The 12,324-nt window shown below is 38.4% G+C and overlaps 2 protein-coding genes across 2 annotated transcripts; both read right to left on the reverse strand.

Moving 5' to 3' along the window:
* Positions 1 to 1,728: 1,728 nt before the first annotated feature.
* Positions 1,729 to 3,221, reverse strand: LOC125206801 (Transducin/WD40 repeat-like superfamily protein). The gene has a single exon (XM_048106023.2). It carries the CDS (start codon positions 3,175 to 3,177, stop codon positions 1,948 to 1,950), a length of 1,230 nt encoding a protein of 409 aa, XP_047961980.2. The 5' UTR covers positions 3,178 to 3,221; the 3' UTR covers positions 1,729 to 1,947.
* A 3,959-nt stretch (positions 3,222 to 7,180) lies between these two features.
* On the reverse strand, positions 7,181 to 11,405 carry LOC125206802 (ABC transporter B family member 15-like). The gene is made up of 6 exons (XM_048106024.2): positions 11,232 to 11,405; positions 11,095 to 11,149; positions 10,833 to 11,017; positions 10,301 to 10,758; positions 7,731 to 10,214; positions 7,181 to 7,576 (listed from the first exon to the last, which is right to left on the reverse strand). Exons 1-6 carry the CDS (start codon positions 11,403 to 11,405, stop codon positions 7,198 to 7,200), a joined length of 3,735 nt encoding a protein of 1,244 aa, XP_047961981.1. The 3' UTR covers positions 7,181 to 7,197.
* Between the last annotated feature and the right edge of the window lie 919 nt (positions 11,406 to 12,324).

Here is a 12,324-nt window from a genome sequence, read left to right on the forward strand (position 1 = left end):
CTCTCAACTATAGATAGTTTTGAGCCATGGACTTTAGGCAATTTGCAATTGCTGCAAAGAAATTTATGCGCACCATTTGTGGTTATATTAACATCCCTTATTTGATTATTATAAAATCGTTCTTATAACCACCCTTATTCGATTATTACATAGAGGTTAATTGGCGGAATAAATTTAAATTTTTCATTCTAGTAAATCTTTAATGACATATATAATTAAGGGATATTTATAGAAAAATACATAAAATTTTGCACCGATTTTGTTTTTCACATTACTTTAAAAATACACCATTTACAACATAATAGCCTAAAATAGTAGATTTCAAGTTTCAAATATGTATCCAACTTACTAGAAAAGAATACTAGTACTCATATTAATTAAACAAAGTTAATTAATTAATGAAGTAAACTGGCGATAAAAAAAGGTTTGATTTGTCTCTATGGACGACCTTTTGTAACTAAAAGTAATCAGATTTAGTAAGTCAAACAAAAAATTTGCATGCTAATGATATATCTTAACCTTAAAAGCAGCAGTTAATCACGACGGATTAGCACGTGCTACCAAGCTAGCTAGTGCTCTAGTTTTGGCATTTAAGCATAACTAACATTTAATATAAGAAATTAGCATCTGATTAGATTCCTAAATTATTCGTAATAAATTGCTCAGTTCCTCTTCAGGCATAGGCTGATTCCGCAATCCACGTTACGCCCATTGTTTTGTTTGATGGCTACATTACATATTGTTTTAATTTATTGCGTAAATTGATTAAACATACAAAATATGGTCATGGGGTAGTATTCATTGCATTTGTCGTGGAATTAGCACCACTTACAAAATGAAAAATTTTCATTATAAAATTCGAACTCAACTGGTATATTCCAAAAAAAAATCAGTGTAAATTTGTACTCATTAAAACATCTTAGGCAATAGATTCGAAAGTGAGAAAATATTAGTAGATGAATTCAAACTAAAAGGTTTTGACAATAGATTCGTCCACTTCACCACGACGATCAAGAACATTTGAGACTATAAAACATTGTTCAAGAACTATGCAAACTATGTCATAAAATTGGAGAAAAAAAACAAGAGTTTGAATTTTATCTTTCCATAAAATCCAAATTTGAAGTCTCCCACAGTCCCACTAGCCTATAGTATATACATAGATTCTTAATTGGTGAGATAGGACAAAGTTAGTCCCATTCACTTACCTCTAAAAATTGGGATTTAGTAAATGATATGAATGCCAAGTGGAGTATTTCAAACTAACAACATAGTCACATAGATAGCCTGTTTATATTCTCATTATTATTGTTATTGTTATTGTTATTTCAAACGACAAATATCATCTCTTTAGCAAGCTTGTTTGTGATACTCCTATAATATATTTTAAATGAGGATTTTTTTTTTTCTGAAATGTAGATATACAAATTATTATCTAAAAAACTTAATTGTACACCGTAATTTGTTTCTAACTACTCCAATCAAAGTATAATGAATCTGAAACTTGCATTGGGGAATTTCATTAGTTGTGACGATCTAGATGAATGTTAAGCCTAAATCCAAGAGTGCTCAGAAATTCCATCTGAAATTATAAATGATTTATTTATTTTATAGTATCATTTTGTGCATATAAAATACACTGATTAATATGATATAGATTCTATTCACATGAATCCTACATCTACTTAACCGATGATTAAAGCCATGAAATCAAAATCAACACCCACATTAAACAGAAGAAGCATAACCATATCAAGCTTTGTAAGTTGGCATTTGCTAATTATACAAAGTTTGAGTGTTCTAGCTAAACTCTAAAAAAAATTATTGTCAAGTTTCGAATCAATTCATCCTATTTCAATTGAAAATAAGTGAATGTATGTATGATCCAAAAACCTATACAAAATTAATGCTAGTCCACATTTCCAGAAATGAAAATGAAAATGAAATTCAAAAACCAAGTTCCCACACTCTAATCTCCCCATCAAAACTACCACTAAAAACTCTGACACCGGCGCCGCCGCACTCCGCCGCAGCAATCGACCTGACGGGCGACCGGTGCCCGTCCAAAACCGCCAAACAGCAGAATCTCCCATCAAATCCGCGCTGCCAAATCCTGACCGTCCGATCAGCCGATCCACTCATGAGCAAATCTCGGACGTTGATCAAACACAAGATGGCCTTTGCATGACCCCTCAGCGCCCCCGCCACCGCCATGTGCCCGGCGCTGTCCTCTCTCTCCCAAACCAGAATAGACCGGTCGCACGAACCGGAAAATAAAACCGAACCGTCCCCGCTCAGCGCCAGCGCGTTCACCGCCGATTTGTGCTTCTCCAGCGTCGCGATCGCCGCGAATTTCTTCTCCTCTCTCCTCCACACCTTGATTTTCCTATCCGCCGAGCCGGTGTAGATCAATCCGTCGCCGGACACCGCGACGGCGTTGATCGCGTCGTCGTGCGCTCTGTTGATCGATTGGAGGCAGTGTAGGTTCTCGGAGTTCCATATTTTGAGGCTCCGGTCCCACGAGATTGAGAAAATCAGATTTTCGGCGGCGGCGAGGCCGGATACGGCGTCGTGGTGCTGGATCCAGAGGCGGTGGTTGTGGCGGCGGATTTTGACGTAGTTTTGGGGGAGGATGGATCGGCGGAGGCGATCCTCGAGCGTGGGGAGAGTCGCGACGAGTTTGTGCTTTTTCCGATCTGTGATTTTCCAGACGCGGATTTTGCAGTCCTGGTGTGCGGTGAGGATTCTGGCGCGGCGGAAGGTTATTGATTTTACGGCGCCGGAGGCTCCGGCGCCGGAGAAGGTGTCGAGGAGAGTGTTGGTGATGGTTTCGTAGACGTGGATTTGGTCGGCGGAGGCGGCGTAGAGGAGGTGGTTGTGGAGGGCGAGGAAGTGGACGTGGGCGCGGCGGGTGGGGGAGAGGGAGGTGAGGAGGGCGGCGGAGGGGGCGGAGGCGGGGTTGAGGGGAGAGAGAGTGAGCTTTTGGAGGGAAGGGAGAGAGGGGAGGGTGAGGAGAGAGAGATTGGATTGAATGCTGCTGCTGCTGTTGCTGTTGGTGGAGTAGCTGCTGCTGGTGTCGGAAAATAGGGATTTTGGTGGAGGGGGTGGGGAGGAGTCGGCGGAGGTGGCGATGCAGGTGGCGGAGGAGCATGTTGAAAGCCAGGATCGGACCTTCATTTTTTGTAAGCTGCCGGCGAAGAGAGAGAGAGAGAGATTTGGAGTGCAAATAAGGACGGGAGGAAAGATAAGGAAAGTTTGTATGTATATATAGATTATATCGATTTGTGTTTTAATTATGGTATGCAAATGTGGGAACATATAATTAATAATGTTTGCTTATTTTCGTATAAGATTAAACATCAGAATAACATACATTTATAGCTTCATAATTTTAGTATATTTAATTGTATAATTATTTATAGCTTCATATAGTATACTTATTTGCTTTTTTTGTTTAATTTTTTGAAATAAATCAAAATTCATCTATGTAGTATCAATGAAATATTTATCTCAGTATATGAAAATATGTATAAAAGGATTACATATTTTTATTATGTAAATTGGATTACATGATAGTAAAAAATATTTGTATTAATAATGATTAAGCATTAGTTTTAACAATTATAATTAATTAAATTTTGCTGTCATGCCCATGCAACATCAATCCGATCCTAACACCGATATTTAGTACTTAGTACTACTATATTAGTTATGCAATAATATGCACTTCAATTTTGATTATAACCATATAAAAATACTTCCTTAATTTCTTATAAATAATTTTTTTTGTCGGTTTCTTCAAAATAGAAAATTTCCATTTAGAAAATAGACTTTACAAATCACTAAAACTAATTTCACTACTTCATCTATCTTACTTTACCATTTTTATCTTATTCCTTCTTACTTTATCAATTTTGGATTAAAACTCTTATTATTTCAAAAGTTCTTATTTTTAAGAAAGCAGATGGAGTAATTTTTATTTTGTGTATTACTCCCTCTTATTCTCATTATTTGTCCCATTTTGCCATTTCCATGATTTCCTTATTGATTGTCTTGTTTACTTTTACTCCCTTCGTTCCATCATAATTGAGGCAAAACTTTTCGACACGAAATTTAAGAAAGGAATATTGAATGTGTTAAATAAATAGATAAAAAAGAAAAAAAAAAGGTAGAGAGAATAAAGTAAAAAGTGAATAAAGTAGAGAATAAAGTAAGAGAGTAAAGTAAGAAAGACAAAAAGTTAGTACTATATATAAATGACTCAATTATGAATAAACTTTTCAAAATGAAAAAATGACTCAACTATGAAAGAACAAAGAGAGTACTACTTATTGATAAGTGGACCATATTTTCACTAAATTTTTTATCGCATTTTTCCTTACAAAGTCAAATAATTTTTGGAGCCTATATCGATCAACTACGAAACAGTTAATGGGAATCAGAGTGTGTAATTTTTTTTATGTATTTCATTTACTCTTTTTAATTGAAATAAACAAGATATTTAATGAAAAAAGTGTGTAATTTTTTTAATAAAATCTCTATAGTCAGCTAAAATGTTGATTTGTTAGTATATTATATTGGAATTCAGATCTTGCATCATTTTTATAAATTTCATCCAAAAGAATCAAAGATTACTCTCTTAATAGAAAGCAACAAGACATGCAATATATATATTTTTCTAATAAAACCTCTATTGTCAGCTAAAGAATCCAACTTTTGTAAGCAGGAATTGAAGTGAAGTTGCATGATATTCTCTTGATAATATTAACTAATCATGCGTGACAAAAAATACCATTAGCAATCTTGTTAATATAGATTTGATGCATTGTAACTGACATTTTCAACCTTTTCCCCAATTTAGTATATATAATTTTGTGCATTCTTTGATTGAGTATTGTCCAATAAAGTTTAACTACTCCCTCTCATTCCAAAAACGATAGCTAAGCATATATTTTAAAATTTTAGTTAGTAAATATAGTTTGAATGAATAAATTGGATTGTTAAAAAAAAAGATTGGCTTGTTCTTCGTAATTATGCCCACTTTTGTATAAATATTCAAGGGAGATAGAGAGCTATTGTTCTAACACATAATTAATTAGCATTTATCGACATTATTCAAGAAAAACTCATCATCTTCTTCTCGGATTATACATTTTCTTCTTCTCCAATTAATTTCTTCATACAACTTGATTCTCCATTTTTTTACAAATTACATGTTGTGGTTAAATCCCACCACGGCACACTTAGCAAAAAAAAATAAAATTAAGATGCGATATTTTTTGCAATTCATATCCCTAATAATTATATCTCTATCAAAACAAATTAGGTAGTTGTAAATTGCAATGCCGTTTACAAATTTATACAACCTTTCAAACTGAAAGATGTAAGTTTTATTACAATTAATATCCTAACAACATTATTTGTTATTAGTAATGTAATTAAAACTGAATTTAGGAGTACAATTTTTTAAAAATTAGGTAGCCCATGCAATGAAGGTGAAGCTAGAAGAGAGACTCATATTTTACTCCATTCAATTCAATTTTTTATCACATTTTTTAAAATTCAAAAGGAGGGCTTTTGGGCGACATTTGGGCTTGAGCGTTTACATAGATTGGTTTATTTTTAAAATTTTGAGGTTTTAATTTCTTAGTCAATAATCAAAATCGCCGACTTCGTTAATTTATTAACCAAGTTGAGCTTTTTCATACTACACTTTCTTTTATAATTAATAGACACAATGCACAATTTCCTATGATTTCCTAACTAATTAGGTATATATGCATATATCGACAATAGAATATTCTCTCAGAATTTGGGACTCTTCGTCTTGATCGAAAATGAATTTCGACAATGAGTTAATTAGTTAATGTCAGTCGTGAATGTGCAGTTTTTCTTGAAATTAGGTATATGGATTACTATTTTGAGTTTGTATCAGTCTTTATATTTTGTAGCACAAAATATAATTCCATCCATTCAAATTTGTTCCTAATTGAATATAAAAAATATAGTTACAGTCTCCATTCTAAAAAACATAGCTATGTAGCTACTAGCTGCTTTAAATAAAAATGAATAATGGATTATATAATTACATGAGTTCACAAATAAAAAATGACCCGAAACGTAAAAAATGTTTTTTAAATAAAAGGGTAATAATGTGACGAGTGAGGGTTAATTTGTTGAATTTTTCTGAAGAGATGAGATAATTGGTAAATGAATTATTCCATGACAAAAGATTAGTGACCCACTTGTCCATCAAATTGATATATCCGCATAAAATAATATTAGATTATTGAAATAAATTAAATAACTGCACAATTAATCCATTAACTTACAGGTTGTTAAGTGTAAACTTGTGATTATTCTTGAAAGTGTCAATTTAGACAAGATTATGACATAATTACACGGAATCAATCCTCAATGATATCTAAGTTTTTGGCTTAGTCAATATGTCTGCCGCCTTGAAACACTATATAAAACAGATTGTTGTGTCTGAATGTCTAAAACAAGAATATGTTTCTTGAAATTCAAATGGGACAGCTATATATATAGTACGGTATATAATTGTATAATGTGTAATTTACGTGTCTTAATCAAGAAACAACCCATTTTTAACACCTTGTTCATTGGCCCTAACATTATGTGATGTGATATGAAAATTTTTACTCTCCGTCTCATTCAAGATGGTCACATTTCCTTTTTGTTTGTCTCAATTAAGATGACAACTTTCCAATTTTGAAAATAACCTCGTCTCACCTCTCTTCTCATCAAAATATTCAACTACATTTTTCTTCTCTACTTTATTCCACCCAACAACAGTTCCTAAAATCTCGTGCCACTCAAGAATGTGGCCATCTTGAGTAGGACGGAGGGAGTAATAAACGATTCCATCAGCATGTAATATGAACATTCGATTTCACTATCACCAATTCGTGCTCTGTGATTTTATTTGACAGTAGTATACGACCATAACTAAAAGCTTTTAAAATACTTGAAATGTTTCTAGGGGAGGGTAGGTAACATATCTAATTTGCTCATCCTTTCGCAAAACATGTAGTTGAGTTTTTATATTCATAATGATTTGCCAATACTATCACTAACACCATAAAAAAGAACAAAAAAGTACAATACAATCACTAATACAATGAACTAATTCCCACATCCTTTCATACACATTCTCCATTTTATTGGATTCTAATTCTAAAGGGATTTGGAGAGAGAGAGATGTTGCAACTTAACTAGAGAATGGTAGAAACCACCATCTCCACGGGCAATTAGATCAGAGTGACTTCCTTCTTCCACGACCTTCCCGTTCTTGATGAATACAAGGTTGTCGGCCATCTGTATCGTCGAGAGGCGGTGGGCGACAACGACGCTAGTCCGGCCAATCATAACCTTATCTAGAGCTTCTTGCACTAGAATTTCCGACAAGCTGTCCAGAGCGCTCGTTGCCTCATCAAGAAGAAGGATCTTAGGATTCTTTAAAATGGCGCGAGCCAGCGCTATTCGCTGCTTCTGCCCTCCCGACAGCTGGATTCCTCTGTCCCCACAAAATGTATTGTACCCATCCTTTGTTGAACTGAAAAAAATTACATAACTGAATTAACTGATTTTCAAAAAATGTATCGCCCTTTTATTTGAAAATGCCCAAATAAACAAATAAATCACGAAAGATAGTCAAATTCTTATCGGTCTCACACTTTTCAAAATTTGAAAAATAACAAATGATATACCTTATGAATTCATGAGCATTTGCTAGCGTTGCAGCTTGCTCGATTTCGGACTCCGTGGCACCATCTCTACCGTAGATTATGTTTTCACGGATGGTTCCCGCAAAAAGCGCCGGTTCTTGGCTCACCAACGCAATCTGCAATCTCATCTCTCTCAAATCATATGTCCTAACATCACGGCCGTCAATCAGAACCGTCCCCTTCATCGGATCGTAAAACCTCTCGATCAGCGCGACGACGGTTGATTTCCCACAGCCACTATCTCCAACTAGCGCCACCGTCTTCCCCGCCTCGATCCTTAGGGAAAGCCCCCGCAAGATCACCTGTGCGGGGCGAGACGGGTAGGAGAAGTAGACGTTGTCGAATTCTATTTTACCCTCAACCTTGTCTACCTTCGCTCCTGCCCTGTGAGTCTTGCCTTCACGGGCCAGCACTGCAAAGACAGAAACCACCGCGCTACGGCTTTTAGCTGTGTCGGACGATGATGTGGCGCCAGCATCGGCGATGGTCTTGCCGGTGCTCATGAGGATGAAGAAGGCGAGGAAGAGTTGCTTCGCGCTTAACTGCCCTCGCGCCATCAGTGTGCCGCCGTACCAGAAGGCCAACGCTATGCTGGCCACTGTCAGGAACTGCGAGGCGCAGAGCCCTGCCCCTGAAATCCAGGAGTGGCGCAGGCTCTGTGCCCGCGGCCCTGCCAGGGTGGCCTCAAACAGGGAAAGAATCTTTCCCTGTGAGGAGAAAGCCGTGATGCTTCTGTGAAGCATCACTGCTTCACTTGCTCGTTGGCTTCCTTCGTATTGGGCTTCTTGGGCTCTGATCGACATCTGTTTCATCAGTGCCGATTTTAAGTAGAAGCTGGTGATGATCACGGGCTGGATGGCGATCAGCACGGCCGCGAGTCTCCACGCGACTACTAGGCCGAGGGCGAAGGAAAGGAAGGCGTTCGTGGAGACCTGCATGAGCAGGGACATGCGGTCCCCCACGAGAGAACGAACCATGTTCGCCTCAGTGGAGAGCCTAGCACAAACTGCAGCACTCGAATTCGCGTTTTTCTCGAACCAGGCGATCTCAAATGTTAGGATTTTCTCAAGGACCATTACGGAGAGGCGCTTCGTTAGCCTCTCCCCCATGATTGCGAAGTTGTGGTGCTGGAGTATATTCGAGACGAAGGTGGCGACTCCAAGTCCTAAAAAGACAAAGCAGTAGAGCCTCGTCTCTGACTTGATCTTCGAGGGCGTAGTCTCGAAGTAAGCAGAGACAAGAGCTCCCATGCAGTATGCATTTATGGGGTGGACTGCTCCGAACGCGATTGCTCCTAAGCTGCCTAGTAAGGCTCTCCTCCACTCTGGCGAGTTCATATGCAGCAACTGCCAGAGTGAAGGATCTGGAGGAGATGAACCGTCTGAGTCTGACTCTTCATCTCCTCCATAAGGGGCACTGAATGAGGAGGTCGGGCTGTTTTGGATGGACGAGAGCAAGCTTAGGGGCAATGCAGGCGCGAAGGGGGAAGCAGGGTTACCCTGTATGCTCGAGTCGTTGAAAGATCTAAAACTTTGGGAATTCATCAGGCTATGTGAAAAATGACCAATTTTGTGTGATGTGGCCTCATTGTGCATAGACGACGTCTGGAGATCCATCATTCGTCTGTAGATCCCGCCGTTGATCCCCATCAGCTCGTCATGGCTGCCTGATTCTGCCACCCTCCCTGATTCTAGAACCATGATTGTGTCAACGGCTCGGATTGTGGAGAGCCGGTGAGCTATTAGTACTGTTGTCCGGCCCTGTGCAGCTTGCTCGATGGCCTCCTGTACGAGGCTCTCGGAATGTGAGTCAAGCGCGCTTGTAGCTTCATCTAGCAAGAGGATCCTCGGGTCCCTGACTAATGCTCGTGCTATCGCGATCCTCTGCTTCTGCCCTCCCGACAGCTGAACTCCGAGCTGCCCTACTTGCGTGTCGTATCCCTGAGGGAACTCGATGATGAAATCGTGCGCGTTGGTGGCCCTAGCCGCAGCTATGATCTCTTCAAGAGAAGCATCTTCTTTCCCAAACAGAATATTTTCCTTTATGGATGTGGCAAACAACACTGGCTCTTGGCTTACTAGGCCAAATTGAGACCTATACCATTTCAGCTGCAATTTCTTGATCCTGTGCCCATCAAGTAATATGTCTCCTTTTGTAGGATCGTAAAATCTCTCGAGCAACGAGACGACTGTCGACTTCCCGGAGCCACTTCCCCCCACAAGGCCAACTTTCTTGCCAGGCCTAATCTTGAGGCAGAGCCCTTTAAAAACTGCCTCATCTTTTCTTGATGGATAGCTGAAATGAACTTGTCTGAACTCAATCTGCCCCTTCACAGCTGCCAAAACCTTCCCACTTTCATCTTCAACGTCTATGTCAGTGTTCCGGTTGATCATCTCGAATATCCTCTTTGAAGCAGCCGATGCATCTGTGATGTATGGCACATTAGGCAGAGCTGTTATGCAGGATCTGAAAAAAATGGACATATAACAAATCAGGTCTAATTTTTTAACATGGGATGTGTTTTTTCTTGTATGTTTTGGGGCTTAGCTTACATTCCTCCTAGGATGATGCAGGTTCCAGCAATGAAGACACGACCTCCGTTTTCGCCCTTTTCTGAGACGAGGAGGCCCCCGACCCATGCCTGAAACGCCCACGTTGCAAACATCACCCCCATGCTCCCTATCATGTACCCTTTCATCAGTCCTTGCTTGATCCTGAGCTTCGTGCTCTCTTGAAGCGCGCTGCTGTACTTGTCCACTGTCTTCGCCTCAGCCACATACGAGTAGACAGTCCGTATGTTGGAGACCGCCTGCTCCACAATGTCGCCTGCCTCGCCATATGCATCTTTGCTCTTGATGCCTATCTCAGTCATCACCTTCCCAAAGGCCAAAACTGGGATGATGAAGCTGATCACCAATGGGAGAGAGGCTAGTGCTAGTCTCCACGAGAGAAAGAACGCTACAGCAACGCCAAACACGAGTGAGGAGAACTGCACGAGAGAATTTGGGATCTGCAAGAGAAGAGATACATTTGACTCCCATAAAAAAAGGCAAACAAAGAGAGGAAATCAAGAAATTTCACAACCTTGTTGGCTATGACATCTTGGATGGTGTGAGCATCTGTGGATGTGCTTGAGACTATCTGGAAGGTTCTAGAAGAAACATCTTCGCTGTCGAAGAATCCAACTTCTTGCCTCAGAACTGATCTCAGATACTCCACCCTCATTCTTGATGTCTGCCTCTCAGCAGTTCTTGTCCAGCAAAGCCCCTCTGCATAAAAATTCAATCTTGCTCACAAATTTCTACTATTTGTTATAAAAAAATAGGCCAAGATTATAGATACAAACCTAACAAACCACAAAATGCAATTCCTACACCAACATAAAGCAACCTAAGTGCATACTGCACAAGAAAAGAACAGATTAAAAAAAGTAAGTTAAAGGCATGATTCAAATCATATCAAAAACAATTTTTTTGATCAAACCTTATTCACTACGCCATTGGAAATGGACTGATCCGCGCTGCCAAACGCGTCTATTGCTCCACTCAACATGTACATGGTGGCAGGAGACGACAGGCCTTCTCCAATGGCGGCCACGGTGCCTATAAGCATGAGCAGTCTGTCAACACTATCAGCACTCCTCACAAGGTCTCTCATTTTTTCTTTTGAGATTGCAAGTAGTGAAAATGTTTGATATATACATGTAATGATCACATCTTCTCTCTCTAGATTTTGGTATAAATAATGAAAGTGGAGACATCATATCATTATCATATGCAGGCACAAGGCTTTGGCTAGATTGCAGGATTAAGATGAAGACAGATGATTGAAGTCATCATAGGTAGCATCTACCAGAATAAATAGAATATGAACAAACAAATGACTGCAGATGTATCGAAATCCTATCTTAAAATTTTAGTAAACATTTTAACTTTTTATGATGTATACACACTCAGCCAAAAAAGAAGAAGCAGAATTAGCCCATATTAGTCTATGAGAATCTTATTTATAAACCTATTCTAATAATCAGATTTAGTCCAACTGTAAAGAACCATAACTTTCACATAAGTTGTCACAACAAAGTTACAAACATTATAGTTTCTTCTTTTATTTGTGTAGATATGTATATTTGAGAAAAATCAAATACTGGAGTACTTAGTTTACCTGAGAACGACAAATTTTCTCCAAAGGAAATTATTTCCCCATCAATTTAATATCTAAACTTAAATCTTTTTGCGTTTGTCACACTCAACTTCTTTTATTTTACTGGCTTGTCATTGTATGTAACAATTTTGGGAAAATGTGAAGTCATTTCACATAAAACCGAATACTAAAAGGCATTTTATACAAGTTAAAAAAACAAATGCATTCTTTGCAATTCTATATTCTTCGAGTATATATAAAGTTATATACCAAAATGGCAAAATGAAAACTAGAATACTTTAGAAGTCACGTCGAAGCGATCAACAATGTATTATTTGGAAGTTGTTTTTGAGCTTTTTCCGTTGCTTAATTATTTGTTTATAAGGTTTCGAAATTTATTAGGTTATTTTTGCAAATTTTTTTCAACGATTAA

The sequence above is a fragment of the Salvia hispanica genome, chromosome 6, assembly GCF_029641045.1.
Source record: "Salvia hispanica isolate PSC_SH4W2 chromosome 6, Shi_PSC_v1, whole genome shotgun sequence".
Lineage (NCBI taxonomy): Eukaryota > Viridiplantae > Streptophyta > Magnoliopsida > Lamiales > Lamiaceae > Salvia > Salvia hispanica.